Source organism: Mesoplodon mirus (assembly GCF_964341445.2).
Source record: "Mesoplodon mirus genome assembly, chromosome: 8".
In the NCBI taxonomy this organism is placed as follows: Eukaryota; Metazoa; Chordata; class Mammalia; order Artiodactyla; family Ziphiidae; genus Mesoplodon; species Mesoplodon mirus.
Window position 1 is genome coordinate 92493062 of NC_138984.1, and position 25557 is coordinate 92518618.

The following is a 25557-nucleotide window of genomic DNA, read 5'->3' on the forward strand; positions in this document are numbered from 1 at the left end:
GATGAGGAGGAGTCACGGCTCCGGCCCGCCCTCCTCGCGCAGCCTCCGGCTCGGCTGAGTGGCAGCAAGCCGCGGCCGCTCCTCCAGCCCCGCCGCTGGGGAGGGGTTTTCCGGGACGAGCCGGCCCCTTTCATCCAGGAAGTGAAAGCGACGTCGGGGTCAATGAAAACAAACGAGAGACCTCGCGGGGAAAGGAAGGCGGGCGAGGAGGAAGGAGCGCCGGGGCGCGGAAGGGAGCAGCCGGGCGGTTGAAGCGCGAGCGGGAGGCCGGCCGCTGTCCCGACTTTGCCGACGCCAACGGGGCTCGCCCGGGGATGTCTCAAGGCCCCCAAGCACGACGCGGCGGCCGCCGTCCCGGCCTCTGAGGGCCGCCACGTCCCGGCAGCAAGCGCGGGCTGAGGGCTGCTGTGTGTCGGCTGGGGGCGCCCGGGGAGGGGCCCGGGCGGGCCGGGAGGGGCTGCCCAGGCCCCGCGTTTCCCCCTTCACCGCGGCCGGCGCCGGGCCAGGAGGATGCGCCGCGCCGGGCTCTGAAGCATGGAGGGAGTTCTGTACAAGTGGACCAACTATCTCACGGGTATGAGGGCTCGGCTGACCGGGGTGGGGGTGGGGGCGGCGGGGAGAGGACTTGGACGGGCTCAGGCAGGGAGGCTGCGGAGAAGGCGGGTAAGGGGCTCCTCCTCCCTCCGCCAGGCCGGCGGGGACCCTCACAGCGAATCGGCTCTGTCTGGTTCCCGGGCTTAATCGCTCTCTCTGTCCCTTGTAAGTGCCCATCTGGCCTCTGCAGGGGACAGTTCGAGGCTGCGCACCATCCTGAGGGTGGGAAGTGCACCTGACCATTTCTTTGCCCGTGTAATAATACTTCTGTTTTCTCCTGTAGCTTCCGGAACCATTCCTAGTCACTCTACATGTGTTTCTGCAGTCTCTGCCTTTACTCACACTTAATTCAGCATTTTGTTGATAACTGAGTTGTTGGGGCATAGGACTGTAATGGGCCCTTTAAAATCAAGATTTCGTTTTAGGAATTCTTTTCACTGTTTCTTTTAATTTTCCTTAGCAACACGGTTTATTTTAAAAGTTCTCTTCGTTGAAGTTGTTCAAGCATAACAAGCAAGATTTTGGAAGCTGTTCCCAGATTATATTCTCTTAGGGGTTGATTGTCAATGAGTTATCCTTATGTTTTGGTATTCAGGTAAATGTGTGAGAAATTGTGGAGAAGGTGCAAGACACAGAAGGTGGAGCAGGCAAGTCAGTTTCACTCATGAAGTTGGTTGAAAGGAAGAACACCGAAGAACTAGGTGTTTCTGTAGAAATGAGAGACCAGCAGGGAAGGGCCCTTTTCCATGACACCAACAGTCTGGCTTATTAAAAGAGCCTTAAATCTGAGTTGTAGTCCCATCTCTGCCATCAGCTGACAGTAAGGACAAGTTACTTTTTCTCTCAAGATCTGTCTCATAGGGCAGGGGTGATCAACTAGTTTATCCTGAAGGTGTCTTCCAACTCCAGAATTCTGTGATCTCACCAAATTAGAGGAAGGGGAGTGGATTTAAAGTAAGATTAAATAGCAAACAGATTTCTTCGTTTAGCATAATAGGCCAATCTTGATTTGCTGCCCACTTGTTCACTCTGCCAAAAGTATTGAACCCCTTAGTAATTGTATCAGACATTCAACTTGTGTCCATCTGACCTTGTGCAAAATTTGCACATAAACACTTAAAGACATAAGCACTGAGCTACAGTTGTCTCTGTTTTTTTGATTAATTGGACTGTTAAAGACAGATTTATAGCAGCGAATGCTTTAACATTTATGATACATGGATGTTTTGTTTGCATTAAAACGTCAAACACTTTATTTCTGTAACTGGTATGTTTTAACAGGAAACATTTAAAAAACGAAGCAAATTTTTTTTATTAGGCATTTTCACATGGGCTGTTGTGAGAACAGTTATGCTGTTTAGTTTAACTTTGAGATGGTAGTTACTATGCTTTGAGATGCAGATGATCATCTCATTGCAAACATTCTAAGCGCACAGTGGCTTGGGAGGTCATGTGAGGATCTTATGCATAGCCCAGAGCAATGGGTGATTACTAAGATGAGTCAAAATTTATTCCTGGAGCTAAATGTGGTCTTATTGGCCCTCTTTCTCATCTCCTGTCGCTGAGCACCAGCTGGTTGAGCTTTTAACGTTGTGTACTTAAGGTTTTAATCTTTGCAGAGCATTTAAGTTAACTGCTAGTATGCAGTGTAGAAGCTTGATGAAATGAAATCTTTTGTTTGGAAGAATTCTATTTTTAAAATTTAAATTTGGCTCAGTGGCGTGCTGATTATTACTTTTAGTTCATCTTAGGTCAGAAGGATGAATAGCTGTTCATACTAAGTGATCTTTAAAGAACCTTCCAATTTGATGACAGTGTTCTTTAAGAATCCTTTGTAGAGAATAAGAATTTCAGTATCATTTGGTAGTTTGAGATAAAAAGAATGTGTGTTTTGAAAAGGTATTAGAAAAGGGAATAGCTATGAATTTTTTCACAGATAGAGCCCTTATATATATGTGTGAATCAATTAGAGATTGTTTTATTAAATATTTTTTATATTTAAAAAGGTATGTAGAGATCATTAACAGTCTTAGCTAGATTAATATACTTAACTATAGTCACTTTTCAAGTTGGTACAAATTCTAAATGAATCATTTTGCTCAATATTTATTTTAAAGAGATATTGAATCACAATAATGCAGGCTTACAAAATCACAATTTGTCCTCTAGGCACACTAGACTGGGGATAGAGGAGTGTATTTTCACCATAACCTTCTTATAATTTGTTTGCCAAGGTGAATTAATGTTTGGAAAGATACCATCCTCATCATTCCTGTGCATGCCCAGTACATTATGGATATACTGGATATACTGCATATCTGTACTCTTATGGGTAACAGGCAATATCTCAGTTTTCTGTAATCATTCATTCATTCAATCACTTGAGAAGTACATTGTTTTTTAGCACCTGTTGTGTGCCTTTCCCAGGTTTTGGGAATTCAGTGATGAACGAGATAAAGTTCATGTACCAGAAGAACTTACCTTCTAATTTGCTAGACCTCATTAAGGAATATAGAGTTTCATAAAAAGAATTTTCCGAGTCTCTGAAACTTGGTTTTGGATATCCATCCCTCTGAACTGTACTATCACATTCCCTGCTGTTAACCTTTTTATGATGACTCAGCATTGTCATTTCAAAAGTGTTATAGGTAAAGCCTTTTGGGGAGGTAAATCCTGGGTCTATATCAGGGTGTAAGAATGATTCCCCTATCTGTCACTGTCTTGGTACTATTTGGCCCAGAAAAACGGAACTGATTACTATAGCAGACAGTGTCTAAAGTGACCAGTTAACAGTCACAGAAAGAGCAAGGGCCGTCGCACTGCCTCCAGCATGGTCACCATGTTATTAATCAGTGAACTGTTGTAAATTAGTGGCATGCTTGATAAGATTTCAGGGAACACTGAGTCTGGCTTGCAAGAGTGGGAGTTGAGCTTCAAGGAAAGCCATCATCACCCCCAGCTTCGCATTAGAGCCAAGTCTGTGATGGTTGTGTGCTGTAGTCATTGAGTCAATGCTAATTAAATGATTGATTTCAATTTCTAGCTTTTCTGCCTGAGCTGTGCAACAGCAGGGCAAGGAGAGAGGAGTGGTGGCTCCATGCTCTCACCACACGGTATGCAACTTCTGTGTGAGAGACTGTAATTCATTCAGCACTCACTGTGTGCAAGGGAGTCGGCTTAGGCAGAGTATTTTACAGGAGAGAGGAAAGCCACATTGCAGAATTAGAGGGCGAGGTGGCACCTGAGAGGCCTTCTTGTTCAATTCACTCATTTTGGAGACTGGGAATTTTTGATATTTAATGGGATGAAAGATTCATCTCAGATTATTCAACCTGGGACAAAGAATGATAGCAAAACTGGGGCTAGAATCCATGTCTTCTGTTGCTTTTTCCATTATGTTATAACCTGACTCTGTTTCCCTTAGAAAAAAGGGGCAATTGTGTTTGGGCTATTTTCTGTGTGTAGGGCTATTTTTGAAGATGGGTCTGATGGGTTGTTAATGAGAAGGTTGTAAGCCAGAATAAAGGTATTATTCCGCATATTTATTCTGATCTAGAGGTTTCTCCAGAAATCTCTTCCAGCAAAATGGAGATTGATGCAAGAGTATTTTGGGCAGATCTTGGCAATTAAAAATTTCATTGTCAGAATGTTATTTTAGAGCCAAGAAATGACATGGATGGTAAATTTTGTAATCATAGTTTTCTGTGTGATTAAAGTACTTTTTTATTGCTGTTTTGTTATTTATGATCTTTGTAGGTTGGCAGCCTCGTTGGTTTGTTTTAGATAATGGAATCCTGTCCTACTATGATTCACAAGATGATGTTTGCAAAGGGAGCAAAGGAAGTATAAAGATGGCAGTTTGTGAAATTAAAGGTAAGTGAATATATGGAATTCGATGAATTTGTAGTTAGGTAAGTAAAGGGTTCTTCAGCATACTGCAAAAAGAGGAGAAAAGCATTTCTAACCAGGAAGGGATCTTCTAATGCCATTTATCTCCTTAGCATTCAGAAGTGGCACTTAGCATTGTTGGGCACAATTTTTGATATTTCTCCCTCTATAAATATACTTTTAATTGAAATTCGAAGTACTAGTGCTAGTCTTCCAGTGTGGACTTGAAAAAGCAATTTCTTGTGGATGCCACTTTAGTGTCCGTGCTGAGTCTACAGTGTTTTCTTTCATTTTCATTGAAGCGTGTTGTAAAGATTGGAAGCTGAACTCTAAAGATGATGAGGCCAGCGCAGGTTTTTGATCAAGTATGAACTCAGAGTCATAAACTCTGGTTCTTTGCTGAATTGGAAATAAGCTCTTCTGGGTGATAGAGATGTTTTCCCTTTCTTTTTCTAATGATCTTGAGAGTTTCAAGGAATACTGGTCAGGAATATTGTAGGAAGCTCCTCTATCGGAATTTATCTGGTGTTTTTCCCATGATTAGACTGGGGTTATGGGTTTTAGGGAGGAAGATCACATCATATCAGGAGTACATGCTATCAACATGATATACCGTTTTTTTCCCAATGTATAATTTCCATTTTAATATTTTTTTTGGAGAGGATGGTTTTTCTTCAGTCTATAAGGACTTAGCTCTTTACGTGGACTTTGGTGGAGGTCATGGGGCAGCTTCCGCAGGTCTAAACTGGGGTGGGAGTGTTTGGTCCACCTGGGACGAGCTTCACGGGAATGATTCCTGACTATCTTGCTGTGACTGGCACAACTCACGCAGTAATGTAGTTTTGATGTAAGTACAGGTGGGGAAGCACATAGGAATCGAAGACACTTACTTCCGAAATGTCCCCGATGGCTGCGGCCTCTACTGTGTTAATTAATGACCTTAATGGTGTCCTTGGGCACGCATTGGGCAGAGTTGGTGCAGTGAATAGGCTGCACATGGCCATGGCCCTTTTTTGGCATAACTGTTGTTCCTTCTTTTCTTGGTCATCTTGGAAGTGAGGACCCGAGAGAGCTGACATATCACTCTTGACATTAACCTTGACCACCTGTCTGCTGTAGTGTCTGTCAGATTTCTCTACTGTAAAGTTACCTTCCCCACTCCTTTTCCATACTGTGCTTTTTCAAAAGGGGAGAAAAAAGCAGTAAGTCATGCTGTAATTTTCATGAAGGAAGGTTTCATGGACCGTTGATTCATTTGTGTGTGTGGTTGGGATATGTAGGGTGCAAGTAGGTAGGAGAAATCAGACAAAATGATAATGAAAAGTATTGAATTCTTCAAAGAGAATTGAAGGAAAAAATAAAGCACTAGAGAAGGGCGTGTTAAACCCTACAGGGGGTCATGGCTACTTAAGATATAGAAAGACTTCAGCATTGTTACTTGCATATTCCCTGAACTATATGAGGTGTAATTTTGTTTTATTTTTATAAATCACACAAGAAAAGCACATTCAAAGCATGAATTTTTATTTTTTAAAAAAATTATGAGAACTTCCCTGGCCATCCAGTGGTTAAGACTCTGTGATCCCACTGCAGGGGCCACACAGGGTTTGGTACCTCTTTGGGGTAAGATCCCACGTGCCACGCACTGCGGCCAAAAAGAAAAAAAGATATTAAAAAAATGATGGTTTTATCTCATCTTATTCTTCATATTTGATTCCAAATGAGATTCTGACTCGTCAGAAATCAAACTACATTCAAAGTTCAAAGATTTGACAACCTTGAGGATATTTAAAAGGCTGTTAGTGGCAGAATTCTTAAGGCAACTCTAGCACTTTTTCAAGCCATGGCGGCATTTTTGTTGTCCTTGTTATTTGTTTAAAGAATAAGATACAGAAATGGGCACAGATCTTCAATATTCAGCCTTAAGAATGCTTACAAAGTGAATACACTTGTGTAATCACCACCCAGATCAAGAATTAGAATATTACCAGCATTCTAGATGCTGGGATAATAATCATGTTACCTCAGCCACTAATCTCTCTAAAAGGTTACCATTAATCTGACTTTTATCACCATATTTAAATATTGCCTGCTTTTGAACATTATATAAATGGAATAAGTCAATGTTTTCTTTTGCGTCTGGCTTAACTCAACATTATATTTGTGAAATTCATCTATGTTGTTCTTTGTAACAGTTCACCATTCTTACTGATGTGTAATATTTTTATTGTGTGATTGTCCCACAGTTTGGCTCTCCATTCTAGTATTGATGGGTGTTTGTTTGTTTTTTCCATTTTGTTTCCATTTTGGGACTATAATAAGTAAAGCTGCCATAAACATTCTCATATGTTTATTTTGTTGAACATATATATGCATTTCTGTTCATTATAATCTAGAACGAGTGGAATTGCTAAGGGAGACATTGAATATTCATACATTCAGCTTTAACAGATATTAAAGAAAATACTATTCTTGACTTTTGTTAAAACAGTAAGACACAAAGAAGCAGACTTACAGATGTAGAGAACAAGATAGCGGTTACCAGTGGGGAGAGGGGAGGGAGGAGGATCAAAATAGGGGTAAAAGATTAAGAGGCACAAGCTACCACGTATAAAATAAATAAGCTACAAGGATGTATTGTACAGCACAGGGAGTGTAGGCAATATTTTATAATAACTATAGAGTATAGTCTATAAAAATTTTTAATCACTATGTTGTACAGCTGAAACTAGTATAATGTTGTAAATCAACTATACCTCAATTAAAAAAATTATTTAAAAAACCCAGTAAGGCAAACTTTACTCAGGCCTGTTGGAATAGGTATAGGAGCTACTGCAATGGAGTTTTGCAGTAGGGGAGAGAAATTGGGCTCAACTCTTGAGTACAACAAGGAAAAGTGGGAGTTTATAGCCAAGGAACAGAGTGGCAGGGGGCGGGATAGGGGAATCAGTGGATGGAAAATTACAAGGAGGAAACTTCAGAGATAAAGGGGGATTCTGATTAAACCGACCTAACAGGATTCTTATTGGAGACAGGTCAGGGTAATCAGATATTACCTGGGGGTGGTGGGAAGTGGAATTTGGTCAGATAAGGAGGGTGATCAGATATTGAGGGTGGGGGATTCTGGCTAAACTAACTTAGCAGGATGTTTGCTAAAAGTGGACTCTACTAGGACAGAGCCGGAAGCCCCAGATGGGGCCTAATCAAGCAGAGGGCTCAGAAGAGCCCGACAAGTTTGATCAAGGAGAGACTTTTTGTCTCAGATAATGCCAAAGTAATTGTACCAATTTGTTTTCCAACTAGTATGAGAGTTTCAGTTGCTTTTCATCCTCGCCAAAGCTTACTATTAGCAATTTGAAGATTTTGAATTCTTCTACTATACCTAGTGCTAGCTCATGGTGGTTTTTTTTTTTTTTAAGACACTAACGGATTGAATCACTGTTAGATTTATTTATTTATTTATTTTTGGCTGCGTTGGATCTTCATTGCTGTGCACGGGCGTTCTCTAGTTGCGGCAAGTGTGGGCTACTCTTTGTTGTGGCGTGCGGGCTTCTCATTGCGGTGGCTTCTCTTGTTGCGGAGCACAGGCTCTAGGCACGCGGGCTTCAGTAGTTGTGGCATGTGGGCTCAGTAGTTGTGACTGGTGGGCTCTAGAGCTCAGGCTCAGTAGTTGTGGTGCACGGGCTTCGTTGCTTCTCGGCATGTGGGATCTTCCTGGATCAGGGCTCGAACCCGTGTCCCCTGCATTGGCAGGCAGATTCTTAACCACTGCGCCACCAGGGAGGTCCCTCTCATGGTGGCTTTAACTTGCATTTTTTTCAATAACTAATGATGTTGGGTATTTTTTCAGATATTAATTAGGCATTTGAACATCCTCTTCTTTTGAAGTCCCTTTTCAAGTCTTTGGCCCAATTTCTAAACTGGGCTGTCTCTCACATTGATTTGTAGGAGTTCTTCGTATAGTCTGAATGAGTTTTCGTATTGCAGATAATTCTCCTGATCTGTGGTTTGTGTTTTCATTCTGTTAATGGTATCTTTTGATGAACAGAAGTTTTTAATTTCAGTAATACCCAATTTGTCAAAATTTTTTTTAATTAGAACTTTTTATGTCCTATTGAAGAAATCTTCTTGAAGGTTTATTGTTTTACCTTTTATATTTAGGTCTGTTTTAGGTTGGTGGTTGACATAAAATTCGTTTTTATATATGGTGTCAGGTAGGAGTCAAGATTCCAGTTGACTGAGCACCATTTATTAAAAAGAGCAACCTTTCACCCATTGCACTGTAAGGTCATCACAAAGCAAGTGACCATGTATGTGTGGGTTTTTTGGGGACTGTCTTTTGTTCGTGGGCCTGTTTTTCTATCCTTGTGTCAATATCACACTATCTTGATTTCTTTAACTTTATACTTCTTAGTGTCTGATAGCCTAACTCTTCTCACTTTGTTCTTTTTCAGCATTGTCTTGGCTAATATTGGCCCTTTGCATTTCCTTATACGTTTTAGCATCTGCTTATAAATTTCTACAAATACCTGCTGGAATTTTGATTGGAGTTACATTGAATCTATACATCAATTTTGGGAGAAGTGTATTCTTGACAAGAGTCTTCTGATCCATTAGCAGGATATATTCCTGTATTTAATTAGGTCTTTGATTTCTCTTAGTAATGTTTTGCAGTTTTGCATGTAGAGGTCTTAATTTATTTTTTCCTAGGAGCTTGATGTTTTGGGAGCATTGTTCTTAAGTTTGTTGCCTTCTCAGGTAACTACTTTGGAGGGGACAACCCTTGACTGACATAAATTCTGGTATTTTTTAAAATGAAACTAAATCTTATTGTAGTTTCATTTTGTAGCAACATCTTTGGAAATTAGAGCATTGTTTTCTTTAAAGGTAGCTATTGGCGCTTTCACTAATATTAGCAAGTAGCAAAAAAGAGTTACTCCTGGAGCTTTGGGATTTCAGTAGTTATATACTAGCCAAAAATTTTTTGCACCCATCATTGACTGTTGCATGATCATATATTTTACAATCTGTATCCAAGAATGGTCTATATAAGTAGAACAATAAGATAGCAAAGTTTTTGTGGCACTTATTTGCCATAGTACACTGAGCATTTGGTCAATGTTTTTAGTAGTTAATCATCTAAATTAGGGCTTCTGCCAGACACTCTGGGCCCCTCATAATTTGGCTCCACTCAGCTTGTTTATTCACGAATGTATCATTACTTTGTAATCCAACACAAGGCTCTATTTAGGCCTGTCTCCTGATATCCTCAGTACATATTGTGTTTAGTTCCTTATCGAGGCCTTTTCTTTTTCTTTTTTTTTTTTTTTTTGCGGTACGTGGGCCTCTCACTGTTGTGGCCTCTCCCGTGGTGGAGCACAGGCTCCAGACGCGCAGGCTCAGTGGCCGTGGCTCACAGGCCCAGCAGCTCCGCGGCATGTGGGATCTTCCCAGACCGGGGCACGAACCCGCGTCCCCTGCATCGGCAGGCGGACTCTCAACCACTGCGCCACCAGGGAAGCCCCTATCTAGGGCTTTTCTTGTGCTGTTTTTTCTCTTAACCAAGTTCTGCTGTCATCAGATCCTTCTTCTTGAAGACTTTTTAACTTCCTGCCTCTTCTTACCTTTCAGTATAATCACACATGAAGTCTCTGTACCAAAGAGTTCAACGTTTAGGTGTTTTATTTTTAGTGTATCGGTTTGTTTCCTGGATAAAATTGTTCCCTCTGTTAGAGCAAAGACACCTTTCTTCTCCTCTTCTGTCTTCCCCTCTACCAGCACTGCTCTGAGCAGAGTAAATATTTGTTGATTAATGACAATGTAACACAAATTAATCTTACAACCAAGATTTACGATTGGCTCAGCATACGATATGGTTAGCTCTCTTTTGTCAGAGATCCAGGATGAGGGTGTGTGTAGGAGAGGAAGAGGACGGTGGAGGGGAAGAGGAGATTTTTAAAACACTTATGCTTTCCAGGTGGTTATGAGATGCTCATTAGTTGCGGACTGTTGTTCTGATGGAAGGTTACCTTAGTTACCATTTATTGCACTTTATGCCAGGCACTATTCTAGGCTTGGGTGGGGGATGGGCGGTGTACGAAAACACAAACTGCTTTCAAAGAAATTAGTAAAAAAAGAGTGTGATAAGTGTGACAGGTGTACTGGTGGCCCCAGGGGAGGGAGTTCTTAGATCTCACTTTTCAGTAGTTAATTTGTTGTCGTTTTCTGTTCACATGCTACCACCACTTTGACACCACTGCCAGTCTGGGTATATGTGAGAATGGTGGCTTGGAGGGTGCCCCTGGATAGCGCCTTAAGGAGGTGGCACTGCCTGCCTCTTGAATCAGAGTTTTTTGTTTTAGGTCTGAAACATCTAATACTGTATAAGTGATGATTTGATTCTCCACAAATTACTTGAGTCCGTGACTATATTTCCCCTTTGTTTATCATCGTAGTCCATTCAGCAGACAACACAAGAATGGAATTAATCATTCCAGGAGAGCAGCATTTCTACATGAAGGCAGTGAATGCAGCTGAAAGACAAAGGTGGCTGGTTGCTCTGGGGAGCTCCAAAGCCTGTTTGTCTGATACTAGGACTAAAAAAGAAAAAGGTAACTATAAATTTTTCCTTTGTGGTGAGAATATTTTCTTAAACATAAATGTAAATTGTCATGTTCACTTACAGTAATTTATCCCAAAGAAATAATCAGAAATGTAGAAGATCTATGTACATAGATGTTCATTATAGTGAAAAAATTTAAAAACATTGCCAAGGTTTAAATTTAGGGGAATGGTTCAGTAAACTATATAGTGCTTTCATAGGCTGATATATTATGTTGCCAGTAAAATGTTTACAAGGAATTATAATGATATGAGAAAATGCCCAAAGTTAAGTGATAATTGAAAAAAGCGGGATTCAAAATTACATAGCCACTCCTTGGCCAGCTCAGGAAAGATATGTAAGAATTGGTCAAGTTGTTACCTTTGGAAAGGGAATTTGTGGGAGAGACTCACTTTTCACTTTATACCCTTTGACCATACCTTTTGACTTTACCAGCTACAGATATTGCCTGTTCAAAAGCAAAGCAAGGGACTTCCCTGTTGGTCCAGTGGTTAGGACTCGGCGCTTTCACTGCCGCGGCCCTGGGTTCAGTCCCTGGTTGGGGAACTAAGATCCCGCAAGCTATGCATCCGTGGCCAAAAAGAAAAAAAAAAAGCCAAGCAAATAATTTATGGTATTAGTTCAATTATATGCGGATATAATGTGAAAATAATAACAGTATTTATATCTTGGTAGTGAGATTGCAGTTTTTTTCCTATATATTTTTGATTTTCAAAAATTTTCACTGAACATGTATTACTTTTGTAATTAAAAAACAATAGAAGTTACTTAAATTAGTGAAAACAACTAAATTATGGGTCATTGAAAAATGAAGGCTAAGGATTGAATTTATAACAGTTTTCAAATATGTGAAAGAACATCACAGATAGAGTATGGTTAAGGGTAGGATAAGAAGGAATGAGGACTTCCTTGGTGGTCCAGTGGTTAAGACTTCGCCTTCCAATGCTGGGGGTGCGGGTTCCATCCCTGGTTGGGGAGCTAAGATCCCATGTGCCTTCGTGACTAGAAAACAAAAAAACAGAAGCAATATTGTAACAAATTCAATAAAGACTTCAAAAATGGTCCACATCAAAAAAAAAAAAAAAAAGAGGGAATGTATAGTCACAATAGCCAAAAGGTAGAAACAACCCAAATGTTTATAGACAGATGAATGGATAAACATAGTATGGTATATACATAAAATGGTATTCAGCCTTATAAAGGAAGGAAATTCTGACAGATGCTACACTGATGAATCTTGAATATATGCTAAGTGAAATAAGCCAGTCACAAAAGGACAAATATTGTATGATTCCACTTATGTGGGGTACCTAGCATCGTCAAATTAGAGACAGAAAGTTGAATGGTGATTTCTAGGGGTTAAGGGAGGGGGAAAAGGGGAGTTAGTGTTTAATGTGTGTAGAGTTTCAGTTGGGGAAGATGAAAAAGTTCTAGAGATGGATGGTTGTACAGTAATGTGAATGTACTTAATGCCATCGAACTGTATACTTAAAAATGGTTAAAATAGTACATTTTGTTATATATATATATTGCTACAATTAAAAAGAAGGAATGGACTTAAACTTGGGTAAAAATTAATTTAGGTTAAATGGGCAGATAGAGCTGCTTTGGTCTACTCTGGCTAGAGGGGCTTCATGACTAGTACCACAAAGCAGCGCCACTGGCTCAAGGAATATGGAGAAGCACCAGGATCTACTGTGTATACTTTTTTTCCTTCCTCTGCTGCTTGCACATCTAGTTTAGAAGGTATTGGTAAGTGAGTGGCTGAGATTATGGTTGGATGTTTAGTCTGTCTGGATATATTAAAGAAAGGAACATAGGCTCTTAATTAAAAAAAATTCTTAAACCAATATTATGTGAAAATGAAGCTGTGAAAGGAACAGAAGAAAATAAATGAATGTTTATATAGAGCAGTTGTAACTACATAAAAGTTAAAAACTTCTGTTTACCAAAATACAATAAAGAAAACTGAAAGAAAGCTGACAGATCTTGAAAAGTATTTGCAGTATTTTGGAGGGATGAAAGAATGCTGTCTTTAATGCGTAAGAACTTTTATAAATTATAAATTTATCAATTTATATATTACTAAGAGAAAAACCAAACATCAGAACTGGAAAAATGTATAAAGGACAAGAAAAGCCAATTCACAAAAAAAGAAATACAAGTGCTTATCAAATTAAAGATGAGTAATGGAATGGAAATATCCTGTATAAGACATTCATTGTCATCAGCCTGTCTCTGGAAATTAATCTACCTAAACTTCATGTCAGACATATGACTGCCAGTCTTTTCCAGCTATCTAAAGAGAAGATGTTTCCTCAGGGAAAATCTTACATTCTGTTTCCAAGGTCTCATACCTCTTAAGCTACAGGTATTCATATCTATTGCCTTACTTTTTTTTTTTTTTTTTTTTTTTTTGCGGTACGCGGGCCTCTCACTGTTGTGGCCTCTCCCGTTGTGGAGCACAGGCTCCGGATGCGCAGGCTCAGTGGCCATGGCTCACGGGCCCAGCCGCTCCGCGGCATGTGGGATCTTCCCGGACTGGGGCACGAACCCATGTCCCCTGCATCGGCAGGCAGATTCTCAACAACTGTGCCACCAGGGAAGCCCTGCCTTACTTTTTAATGATTCCATTTTGTTGTTTTGCCTCTGAAGTATGAAAATAGTCTAATTGAATGTTTGCATATGTTCCTTTCAGAAATAAGTGAAACCAGTGAATCTCTGAAAACCAAAATGTCTGAGCTTCGCCTCTACTGTGACCTCCTAATGAAGCAAGTTCATACGATCCAAGAATTTGTTCACCATGATGAGAATCATTCATCTCCCAGCATGGAGGTATATCCAAGATGATCCGTTCATGTCTGGTTATGCTTTGCAGCACATGGTGGGTGAGCTTCTTACATAAGATGACAGAGAAGCATTTTCAAAATGAGTTATTCTCAGCTATTCAGACCTCTTCGTACTGTAGACTATCTGGAAGTTTGTAGGATCTTTTAGACTATGTCTGTATAACCAGAGTAAAGCAGCAAGCAGCACATTTCTCCAAGGAATCAAGACCTGTCTTTGCAGCCAATTGATTATTTGGTGGTTGGGGTGGGAAAGAAGCATTACCGGCTTTGTTCTCCAGACTAACTGCATGAGTTCATTGGACAGCTGCTGTGCTCTTTCTTTTGTAATTAGGTCCTAGCTTAACTACTGAGGGTTAATAATTTAGCTATATAAGCTAATTTTAAAAAAGAATCATTCTCAGAGCAGTGATGTAGGAATAAAAATTCAGATTTGCAGGACCTGGCTATGAAATAGGCTCATTCTTTCTGGTGAAGTAGGACCAGTGAGCCTTACTGCTCTCTGGGTGAAAGGCCAGCCTGGTTCCCAGTTCCCTTTTGCCTAACTTGGGAGAAGTGGGACAAGAAATCTTCCTACTTTCCTGTGGCCTTCTCCTACTAGGTAGGAATGTTAGGTGAGGTAGGATGCAAGTACATTAAACCCTAAGGCACTTGCTGTTTCACCACGGGCTCTCTGCAGGCAGGTGCCCTTATATCTGCTCCATTGGCTCAGGGACAGTGTCGGGGACCCAATCTTGTTCTGTCCTTCCACTCTGCCATTTTTGGTGTGTTGGCTTTTTCTCCTCATGCCCTAGCCTTCAAGGTGACTACAAGTTCGCACAGAAGCAGGAGGCAGTGGGGTAGCCAGGATGGAGAGAGACCATCTCAGTTTGCTGTCCTTTGCTTTTATCAGGGAATGAAAATCCCAGAAACCCCAGCAGACTTCTCATTATCTTTTTAGTCTGGGTCCACGAAAACTAGGAAAAATGAGTATTTGACAAAGGGTCATGGAATAGACATGACTGTCTTAGACCAGTCTATATTCATCCCCCAGGAGCAAGGCACTCTGCTGTCCCAAAAAGAACTTGGAGTTTTTATTCTACCAAGGAAGAAATGGGAGAATGTGCATCGGGTAGACATGAATTCTACCTGGCACTCAGTAACCCTCATGGTGTTCCACTGCTGTGATTACCTTTGGAATTCTGATAGTTAGAAACTTACATTCTAGGTTAGGTTTATTTAAGATAAATTTTTGTACACAGTTTTTCAATATGATACTTTGTTTAAATGTAAGAGTTATTTTTTTCTTGGAGTCTAATTTCATACATTGTTTACCTGAGAGACAGATAATTCTTATTCATGCATTGCTTTCAACTTTCTAAGGTAATGCATTTTAAACAGATTTGAGCATAACCTAGTAAGGTATCCATTGAAGGTAATGTTTCATTACTTGATGGTAAGGTGGTACGTGAATCCACATAGTTGTGTGTGAGTCTGTTCAACTCTTTGCATGTAATTTTTCAGAACATGAATGAAGCCTCTTCTCTACTTAGTGCCACGTGTAATACATTCATCACAACGCTTGAGGAATGTGTGAAGATAGCGAATGCCAAGTTTAAACCCGAGATGTTTCAGCTGTGCCATCCGGATCCCTTAGTTTCTCCTGTGTCACCTTCTCCTGTTCAAATGGTTGGAATTTCTGGTTTTTCTTCCAGTGATACTGCATGTGGTTTTGTTTTTGTGTTTATTTTTAAGGCTGGAAACTGGCAGTAGGAGGGAAATAGTCAACAGGTTGAATTTTTTTTTTTACTGTACTCAGATTCTGTATGGGAGCCTCTCAGCTGATGGGCTCAACATGAGCCAAGGTCCTGATCCCCTCCCCTTGGAAGGGCTATGCCATTTACCCCAGTGTGTCAGGAAAATATTATAGTGCTCTGTGGGTGCTGTGACATGAAAAGATTGGGTAACACTCTTCTGTTTGGTAAAAACACCACTATGGGGTGAAGACTTACTCACAAGGGGATAAAATTAAGTAAATCTTTAGAGGAGCTGTAAGAGATTCGAAACAATATGTTACAGGGGAAACAGTATTTTATAGTCAGCATTTGGATTTGAATCTTCCAAATAGGCAAGTTACTTAATCTCTCTGGACTTCATTTTTTTCATCTGTAAAATACGGTGTTTTTTACATCAGAGGTAGATGTAACCTGTTTAATGTTAGGTCCTTAACGTTAGGTTCTTATCTTCTGATTACTCTGAACAGGGAGTACTCTTTTTGCCAAGGGTGATGGATTCATTGTCCTTTTCAAGGTAATAAACTTGCCCTAGCATGCTGTGGGGAACTTGGAGGTGAGATGAGGTTTGATGAAAACTTACATTTTTTTCATCAAGCTATTTTCGTGAGCCCTTTTGTGGAATGAAGAATGCCGCCTGGCTCTTATTTTAGCAGTTACCTGCAGACCTATTTATTGGCAGAAATAATAGGGTACAACTTATTCCGAGGTTCTCTTACCCACCACAGCAAATTTGGTCATATGAGAATTCGTAAAGATTATTACCTAAATTTATTTAGATCATTGTTTTCCTAAAGTGTTTTAAAAAAATTTTTTTTATTTGGTTGCTGTGCAACTGAGACTTAGTTGCAGCTCACTGGCTCCTTAGTTGCGGCACGCGGACTCTTAGTTGCGGCATGCACGTGGGATCTAGTTCCCTGACCAGGGATTGAACCTGGGCCCCCTGCATTGCGAGCGCGGAGTCTTAACCACTGCGCCACTAGGGAAGTCTCTAGATCATTGTTTTCTAAATAATTTATGATGGACCAACAGCGTCCTCTGAGATAGGTGTACCATGAAAATGAGTTTTATGGCCAGATTAGTTTGGGAAGTTCTAGGTTAACTTAAACAAATTGGGTTTCGCTGACGTAGGACTTCTTAGAACCTCTTTTATGCTAAAGTGTATTATGAATCTCTGAGGAGAGGTGGTGTGTAGTGTTTCTGAAATTTATTTGATGATTGAACCCTTTTGTTTATTTTTTAACTCAGAGGACTGTGTTGTTTAGTAGAACATAGTTTGACAATGTTGCTTTTTAGAACAATTTTAGGTTTATTGTGGACTGCTAAATAACATGTATAGTTGAACAAAAAATCCTGATCTTTTGAGATGGATGTATAGTGCTATGTTCCTGAGCTTGATATACAAGGGGTACACTGTATTTTTTTTAAGATGGACTTTATAGAATCAAATATAATGAAAACACCTCAAACCTGCCTAACTTCTGCATTGAACTTCTGAGGAGAATGCCTTCTGTTATAAGTGTTGTATAGTCCAGAGAGGTCATATGTGTATTTTATGTATAAGAAGCTATAACAACTGTCTCTTTTAAACTAAAACTTTTTATCAGTAGAAACATTACAAGAAATCAATAAGTTAATCTAGGAAATACTGGTCAGAGGCCACTTATTTTTCCTCACTGTGCCGTTTTACTTCATACATAAGGCAAAAATTGTGGCTTATGGTAAATAGTTCTGGAGACACGTAGCATGGAAAGTAAGGTCAGACAGTCTTCAAGAGGAAATCTTTTTCTTTCTTTTTCTTTAACGACATGAGTAAATAAAAAAGCTGAAAAATTTGAGAATTCTAAAATTAACTTGATCTTTATACCTACTTTATATGGTTATCTCATCGTGTCCCTCTTTAAATTAACTTGCATTCAGTTATATTTCAAATCATCATAGAAGTTTAAACAATTGTCATTTTGATCCACAGATAATTGTAGTGGGGGTGTTGCCACGTGAGTAATCCTAAAGGAGGTGATTTCTGTTAAAGGAGATGTTAATGTCCAGTTGTATCTTTATTTTAATCATATTAGATATCCTTGGACTACAAATTGGATGGGTCATAATTGTTCTCATTTCAACTGGGATTTCTCAGAGCAACTGTAGAAGGCATTTACGTAACATAACTGTTAGACTTGGACTCACTTGTAAGACTCTTGAGCCCCTGTATATAAAGCAACCATCCTTAGCCTTTGATATAAACGTTGCTTTTTTGCTACTTTGCTAAGCATTGAAATAATCTACTTGGCTGCCTCTGTTTTTTTGATGGAGTAGTTAGATCTAAATTATGTTTCGTATTTGTCATATTAATACTCTGCTGACTCAGATTTTATTTATTTATTTATATTTTAAGTGTATGTTTTTAGAAACCTATTTGAGGCTTAGGGTTCCTCTTCTGAGTTCTTAAAAGACTTGAATTATTAATGCTGTTTTCCATGAAAACCACACTTTAGAACATCTGTGTAATAGCTACTTGAATAATGAATGGTAAGGAGAAGCTCTGCCCTTTAAAAAAAAGAGACATTTATTAGATTATTTTCTTTTCTGGCTTGCTAGATACTCCTTTACATCACAAATAGTGTGATTTTGGGGGGACTTGTTAAGTATACTGTTTTTTATATCTTTATACAAACACGTGTATTATATATATATTATAAAATTTAGTTTTTAATATTGAGAAAATAATCCACATGTTTTTGTATGTGTTGAGAAAGATTTCAGTTAATAATTATTGGGGAGAAAGCTTGATATTGTGCTAATAATGTTACTTGGCTCTGTAAAAAATAAATTTTTTGGCCAGTCATCTTTTTCTTTGAGTAAATTTATGTTAATTATGATAATAATAATATATTAGAGCTGTCTTATTCTACTTGACATATGAATTATGCTTATTTTCTTTTTAAATTTCTAGATGAAGCGTTCTGTCAGCCACCCTGGTTCTTGCAGTTCAGAGAGGTAAAATAACCTTTTCTCTTGACCAAGTTCTCTCAAAATTATACCTACTTAGGGAAATTCTTTGGGTCTTTAACATAAAGTGGAATGTAAACTCTGTATGGGCAAAGTCTGGTTCTGATTTGCTCAGCATTATTTCTCTTAGTGCTTAGTATAGGGCCTGGCCCCAGTAGGTAGTAGGTAAAGAAAAAAATGAGTGAATAAATTAGTCAGCAAGGTAAGCACCTTGCCAGCTATCATCCTTTTTTTAGATGTAAATTATATCCAACGATGGTTAATAGAAATCCATTTTTGATGTATTAAGGCTCCAAGCTTAGGCTTATTTTACTACAGTTTTTTATAGCATCATATATTCATGCTGAGCTGTTGTTATAATAGGAGCTAAGGTGTTACTGAAAAGAGAGAAAAACTAATTGATATTTTAAAGTATGTATTCATATCAACACATTTAAAAAATTTACGTTCTAGATTTTGCCAATATCCCAGGCTATTTATCTTGGTAGGTAACATTCTTTTAAGTTGCTATGATTGTCTTATTCTGGTTGTCTTTGGAAAATGATGAAATTATAGTGACATTAGCATTTATTTCTCTACATTAATATAGGGGTAGGGGGAACAAAAGGTTATTGTAGGATTATATGAAATCACACGTGTGAAACTTTAGAAAATTGTAAAGCACTATAGAATTTAACTAATCTTTCATTCTGTAAACATCTATTGAGTGCCTTCCAAAAAAAAAAGTGCTAACTGAACCCCCTTATTATTTTGTCACTTTATTTTTCCCTCTGATGGTTATGTAATTGATTGAACTATTATGTGCTGAGAAGAGTCCAGTGATGTGTGTATATAATCCTATCGGGGAATGAAGAGTTTCATCAACTGAATTTTTCAGAAAAATAAAAGCTTGATTCCTTTAACAAACTTTTATCTTTATGACAGAAATTTTTGACCTGTATTTTATCCTTTCTACCTTATTGAATAAGATATAATAAGAATTTTTAAACTTTTTTTTTTTTTGATGAATCAGAGTTGTCATTAAGAACAGTAATGTTGGGCTGTCATCCAGTGGTAGTTGAGGTGCTGTCGAGTGGTGGTGATTTGCTTCTGTGTTGAATTTTTTAGGTTGATTTTTCTAGTTTTCCAAGCTGATTTTTTAAAGCTAGTTTTCCTAGCCTCCATTTGCTGTCTTTATCCGCTCTTGCTGCTCTCAGTGAGTTGGCTCCTAGCATGGTCCCACGCTGCTTGCCCGTCCCCTTTGCTCTGCTGTTTCAGATTGGCTATGGATGACGCTAGATGCATGCACTTGTGAAATCCATAACTTTTAGTTTTTAAACACTTGTTAACCATCTGATATGTTTACTCTCTAGCTGGACTTCCTCTATAAAAGAAATCACTTCTTCATTGTACCTCTTTTCCTTTTAATTTGGCTCAGAGGCTGTATTCCCCAGCTTACCAACTAGATTCTAAATGATTTGACTTGTTTGTGGCCTGACCTCTGAAGGAGTAGAATGTTGCTAAAATAGAACTTTGGGTATTAAAATAGTTCTTCTTTCATTTAAAGAGAAGTCATTGAAAACTGCAGTTGAGGGTGTTTTCATTTGTTGAAGTCCTTACAATTTAATGCTTTTTATTTAACTTGCAGGAGTAGCCACTCTATAAAAGAAACAGTGTCTACACTTCACCGACTCTCCCAGCGGCGCCGAAGAACCTACTCAGATACAGACTCTTGTAATGATGTTCCTCTTGAAGACCCAGATAGTAAGTTAGAAGGGCTGTGTCTCTCCCTTTGGCCTGTTCAGCAAAATTGGTGTGGGGCTCTCTAATTGTTGAAATGAAGGATACTGACAGTGAACACTGTACTTTGCCCGTGGATTAATTCCTTCATTCAGAGCTAAGCAACTAGCACACAATCAACAGAAGCTCATATATCCTCTTACAGTCACCTTTGTTATTAAGAAGTACAAAGTATCTCTTTGTAAATACCATATCTTAGATTTATATATGTAATATCAAAATCTTTTACTCCCACTGCATTTTAGTAATCTCTTAGTAATTTATATTCCCATTGTGTTTGTGTTTAAAAAACATGTTAGAAGAAAGCATAAATTGTAGGTAGGATTCTAGGGGAAAATAAAGGCAAGTTCTAAGTTCAAAGAAAAAAAATCAGCATTGTTATTTAAAGAATTTGAAATGGCCAAGGACAATAATTTTTTCTGGTGGTGGTGATGAATTATAATAACATTTATTCCTGTACCTTTTTCTTCCTTATTTTTAAAGAGTCAGCATACTGTGATTGAATACATTAGGAAAGGTTTTGTGATTTATGTTAAAATTTAATTATTTTTCTCTTCAGAGAAAAACCTTTGAAAGTCTGTCAGAATATCTACTTCGACAGTAGTGACCATGATTTTCAGTGAATGCAAATATGGTATTATTATTACAACTCCATTAATAGACTTTTGCTTTTCAGAGTCTTTACTATTGCCCATGAAACGTGTGGGATAGAAATTATATACAGTTCTCAATTAAGCAACAGACTGTGTTCCAAGAGTTTATTTGTAAGTCAGCTGTTTGGAACAAGATTTTATTTCCCTTATGGAAATGACATGGTGAATGGTGGTTAAATTCTTTAGATGGCCTAGAAGAGCCCAGCTGATTTATAGTGTGGCTGAAATGGGACTAAACAATGGTGTTGGATTTCTAGTATTTGAATAAATTGAAAACATTGCATAAGATAGAGTTGCTTTACTTAACCAGAAGGTTAAACAGGTTTAATTAGAGGAGAAATGTAAAGTTCATAAAAATGGTTGAGATTCTAAAGGGGCCTGCTGATCATTTTCAGATTTTTAGAAGTTGATGGCATTTTTAAAAAATGAATTTATTTATTTTATTTATTTATATTTGGCTGTGTTGGGTCTTTGTTGCTGTGCGTGGGCTTTCTTTAGTTGCGGCGAGCGGGGGCTACTCTTCGTTGCAGTGCATGGATGTCTCATTGCGGTGGCTTCTCTTGTTGTGGAGCACAGGCTCTAGGAGCCTGGGCTTCAGTAGTTGTGGCACGTGGGCTCACTAGTTGTGGCCCACGGGCTCTAGAGCACAGGCTCAGTAGGTGTGGTACACAGGCTTAGTTGCTCCGCGGCATGTGGGGTCTTCCCGGACCAGGGCTCAAACCCGTGTCCCCTGCATTGACAGGAGGATTCTTAACCACTGTGCCACCAGGGAAGCCTGCATTTTTTTTTTAATGCCCATTTTTCTTACAGAACTAATCTATTTATTGATATAGAACACTATGCTCATTATCATTTTGAATATAAGTTGGGGCAATGAGTAAAGAAATGAAAGAAGGAAAAGGATTGAGTGTCAGAAGGGGTTGGGAGAAAGAAACTTTCCTGGGCCAATTTACTAGATCTTGGAAGTGATAAGAAAAAGAGGAAGATGGTTAAAGAGCTTAAGTATGGGAAAAAATGTCACCTGGAGCAGCTAACATACATTCCGATTTACCTTGCTCTTTCTGCCTTTTATATATGACCCTTTTCATCCAGAGCTTATGAAAGAGTTCTATTCCGCCTTGTACTTTTCTTTAGATGCCATTTCTTTTTTTTTTAATTTTGTGGCTGCGTTGGGTCTTCGTTGCTGCACACAGGCTTTCTCTAGTTGGGGTGAGTGGGGGCTACTCTTCGTTGCGGTGCAGGGGCTTCTCATTGCGGTGGTTTCTCTTGTTGTGGAGCATGGGCTGTAGGCGTGCGGGCTCAGTAGTTGCAGCACACGGGCTCAGTAGTTGCGGCACCAAGCCCTAGAGCGTGTGGGCTTCAGTAGTTGTGGCGCACAGGCCCAGTAGTTGTGGCTTGCGGGCTTAGTTGCTCTGCGGCATGTGGGATCTTCCTGGACCAGGGCTCAAACCCGTGTCCCCTGCATTGGCAGGTGGATCCTTAACCACTGCGCCACCAGGGAAGTCCTGCCATTTCTTTTTTTTAAGGGTGTCATTTTCATTTGTGATAGCTAAGTTAATTTTTTTAAAGCCAGCCATTTTCCTTAGCTCTCTTCTCTTTTAGGCACTCTGGTTCTGAATTTTTGAAAACTGTTTTTATAAGATCTAAGTGTAAATATTCCATTTAACACCCCCCAATATAGCTGTTAAGGAGGGTAACAAAATTAGTTACACACACCCACACTCATACATGCATTAATATTTATATACACATGCGTTAATATTTATATACATACATATATCTCACTTCTCTAGAACTTTTTAAAATTGGCAAGTGTAGGGTAGGTCAGAGTTTTATCCTTAGATTTCCTTCTGTTTATCGTAAAGTTTAGCGTCCCAGTTAGTTGACAAAGCAGAGACTGAACTAGTGCTCTTTCTTAGAAAGTTTGTTTTACAAATTAGCAATCTTAGTTGAAAGTCTTTATTGCAGCGTATTCTTTTCCTTGAGAGATGCAGCTGCTTCTACTTTTATTAACTAGATTTTTTAAAATTATAAAAGTAATAAATGTTCATGCTAAATTAAAAAAAAATGTACATGTGAAAGTGAATAGGACCATGCCAATGTGTTTGATGTGCTCACTTGGCAGCTGCAGTGATAGTTTTGTGAGCTGCGTCCCAAATGGAGATGTGACTTTCACTGCGACATACCTTGTCAGCTTTGCTCAGAAAGTCTTGTGATGCTTTGCTGTATACCTGAAACTAGCACAACATTGTAAATCAGCTATATTCCAATAAAATTAAAATATTAAAAAAAAAGAAAGTCTTGTGATGAAAAGAGCAAGACCTGAATTAGTTCCAGTTCTGTTACCAATTGTGTGATTCTTGGATTAGGCTTGTAATCTTTTTTGGGACTTGGTTTCTTTGCCTAGAAAATGAGGAGGATACCAACAGCATTAAAACGATCAGGTTGGAAAAGCAATAGTTAAGAAAGACTAAATTCAATTCATCAAATACTTATTGGCTGCTGGTGTGTGCCAACCTTGGTTCTAGCAATGAACAAAACAAGTACCTCTACTTCAGATAGTTTCATAATTTCTCAAGAACTCTGGAGTTTCTCCTTACAACTGCCAATACTAGAAAAGTTACATTTTTACTCGTAAACAAACGATCAAAAAGTTAGCAGGAAGCTAAAGGAATTTCATGTCCCTGAATAGGAAATATTCTTTCATGGAGGACTGGAGTTAATATTGATAGGATGTTTAACCTTTTAATCAATTTCTTAATAGGACCTGTTCACTGTTCCAGAAATACACTTAATGGAGATTTGGCATCAGCAACCATTCCTGAAGAAAGCAGACTTATGGCCAAAAAAAAATCTGAATCGGAAGATCCTCTTCCATCCTTCTCTTCCTGAGGAAACGGAAGTGTCCAACTTCCTCTAAGTATTGCTATGCAAAAGCTGCTGTAATTAAACTATGTTATAGGGAGTAATTTTTCCCTTAGGATTTCTCTGCACTTTATAGAATATTGTAAAACAAACAAACAAAAAACAACCCACATACCTTTGAAGTGTATTTTATCTTTATATAGTTTATTTGCAAGAGTATTTTCCTAATAACTTCACAGTATGAATGTGCATCTTTTTTTTTTTTTTTGAACAAATGATGGTGTAACATTTTGACATCTGTAAGGACAAATGTAGATATTTTTCTAAAATACTGTGAGGGACTGACATCTTAGTCAGTGTGTATTGTAGCTTATAAACATGAAATCTTATAAACCTAAGGTTTCAGTTTGACAGAAGTGTGATATATGTAACTTGTGCCATGGACCAAATGGTCACTTTACCCCAGCTGAAAGTGAGTTACGGTCACAGCTTGATGGTGTTTGTATTATATTCCTTTAAGCAAAAAGGAAACATTTAATATTCAAAATATTTTTACCCCAAATACCATGACATTGAGGATTTTTTAAAAACCAGATTGTGCTGTCCTTTGTATATGAAGTTGACACTACTGATTTGTCAATACCAAATATTGGGTTAAAGTATTTAATTTTTACTTATTTATTTTTCTGTTGCATCAAAAAAAATGATTGCATCCTAACTTTTATGACCTACCAAATTTAAGATGTGTATACCTTGTTATTTACATTGTTCTAGAAAAGAGGTTAATATTGTAGTGACCTTGCTCACTTCAACCAGAGAAATAAATGACTTGCAATGGAAGAGGATTTTAGTGCTTTTTTCCGAAAATAGACGTAGGCTGCTGTTGTAAGGTATTAATGTTTGCAGCTCTTTAGAATATCTAGACATTTTTTATTTATGAATATTTATAAAAAAGGAATCTGTCAAGGTACTGCCCTACGTAACTTGAGAATGGCATTATTTAATTAAAGAACAAATAGCATTTTTTGGTAGTGCCTGTCCATACCTATTGTCAGTGTTTGCCTTGTAAACTGTTTTTTCAGTTCACTTTGGAGTGATGGTTTTGTCCAAGGTTTTGGATGAGGAGCACTTTAAAACAAACTGGTTTGGTGTTTTTAAGTTAATCATATGTTTAATAAATATGTGGGTTTTGCATTCAAACTCATCATATAATACATTGTATTTTTTACATTTATTGATAGTTTGTCTAATCTTTATCAAGTGGTAATAATATTCTTTATTGCTTTGATTTTGTTTGTATCTCTGGACCTCATAGTAAATACACAAATGAGGCATATTTTTAGCTTTTTTTGCCTGTGAGGTTAGAATAGTGCATCCTATTCATTTTAAATTTCTCTTGTAAGTTTATGTGAGAATTTTTAAAAAAGAATTAATATTTGGTGTTTCCTTATTAAAATAAGTCTGTAGTTAATAGGCTTTCTTTCTTAAGTTTAAAATGGACATAATCTATATACATTAATATACATTTA

The 25557-nt window shown here is 38.4% G+C and overlaps 1 protein-coding gene across 1 annotated transcript; it reads left to right on the forward strand.

Moving 5' to 3' along the window:
• Positions 1 to 160: 160 nt before the first annotated feature.
• PLEKHA3 (pleckstrin homology domain containing A3) lies at positions 161 to 25228 on the forward strand. The gene is made up of 8 exons (XM_082630581.1): positions 161 to 574; positions 4351 to 4467; positions 10938 to 11093; positions 13803 to 13939; positions 15454 to 15618; positions 18676 to 18719; positions 20359 to 20474; positions 23928 to 25228. The coding sequence occupies exons 1-8, from the start codon at positions 535 to 537 to the stop codon at positions 24053 to 24055; spliced, it is 903 nt and encodes a 300-aa protein (XP_082486707.1). The 5' UTR covers positions 161 to 534; the 3' UTR covers positions 24056 to 25228.
• Positions 25229 to 25557: the final 329 nt, after the last annotated feature.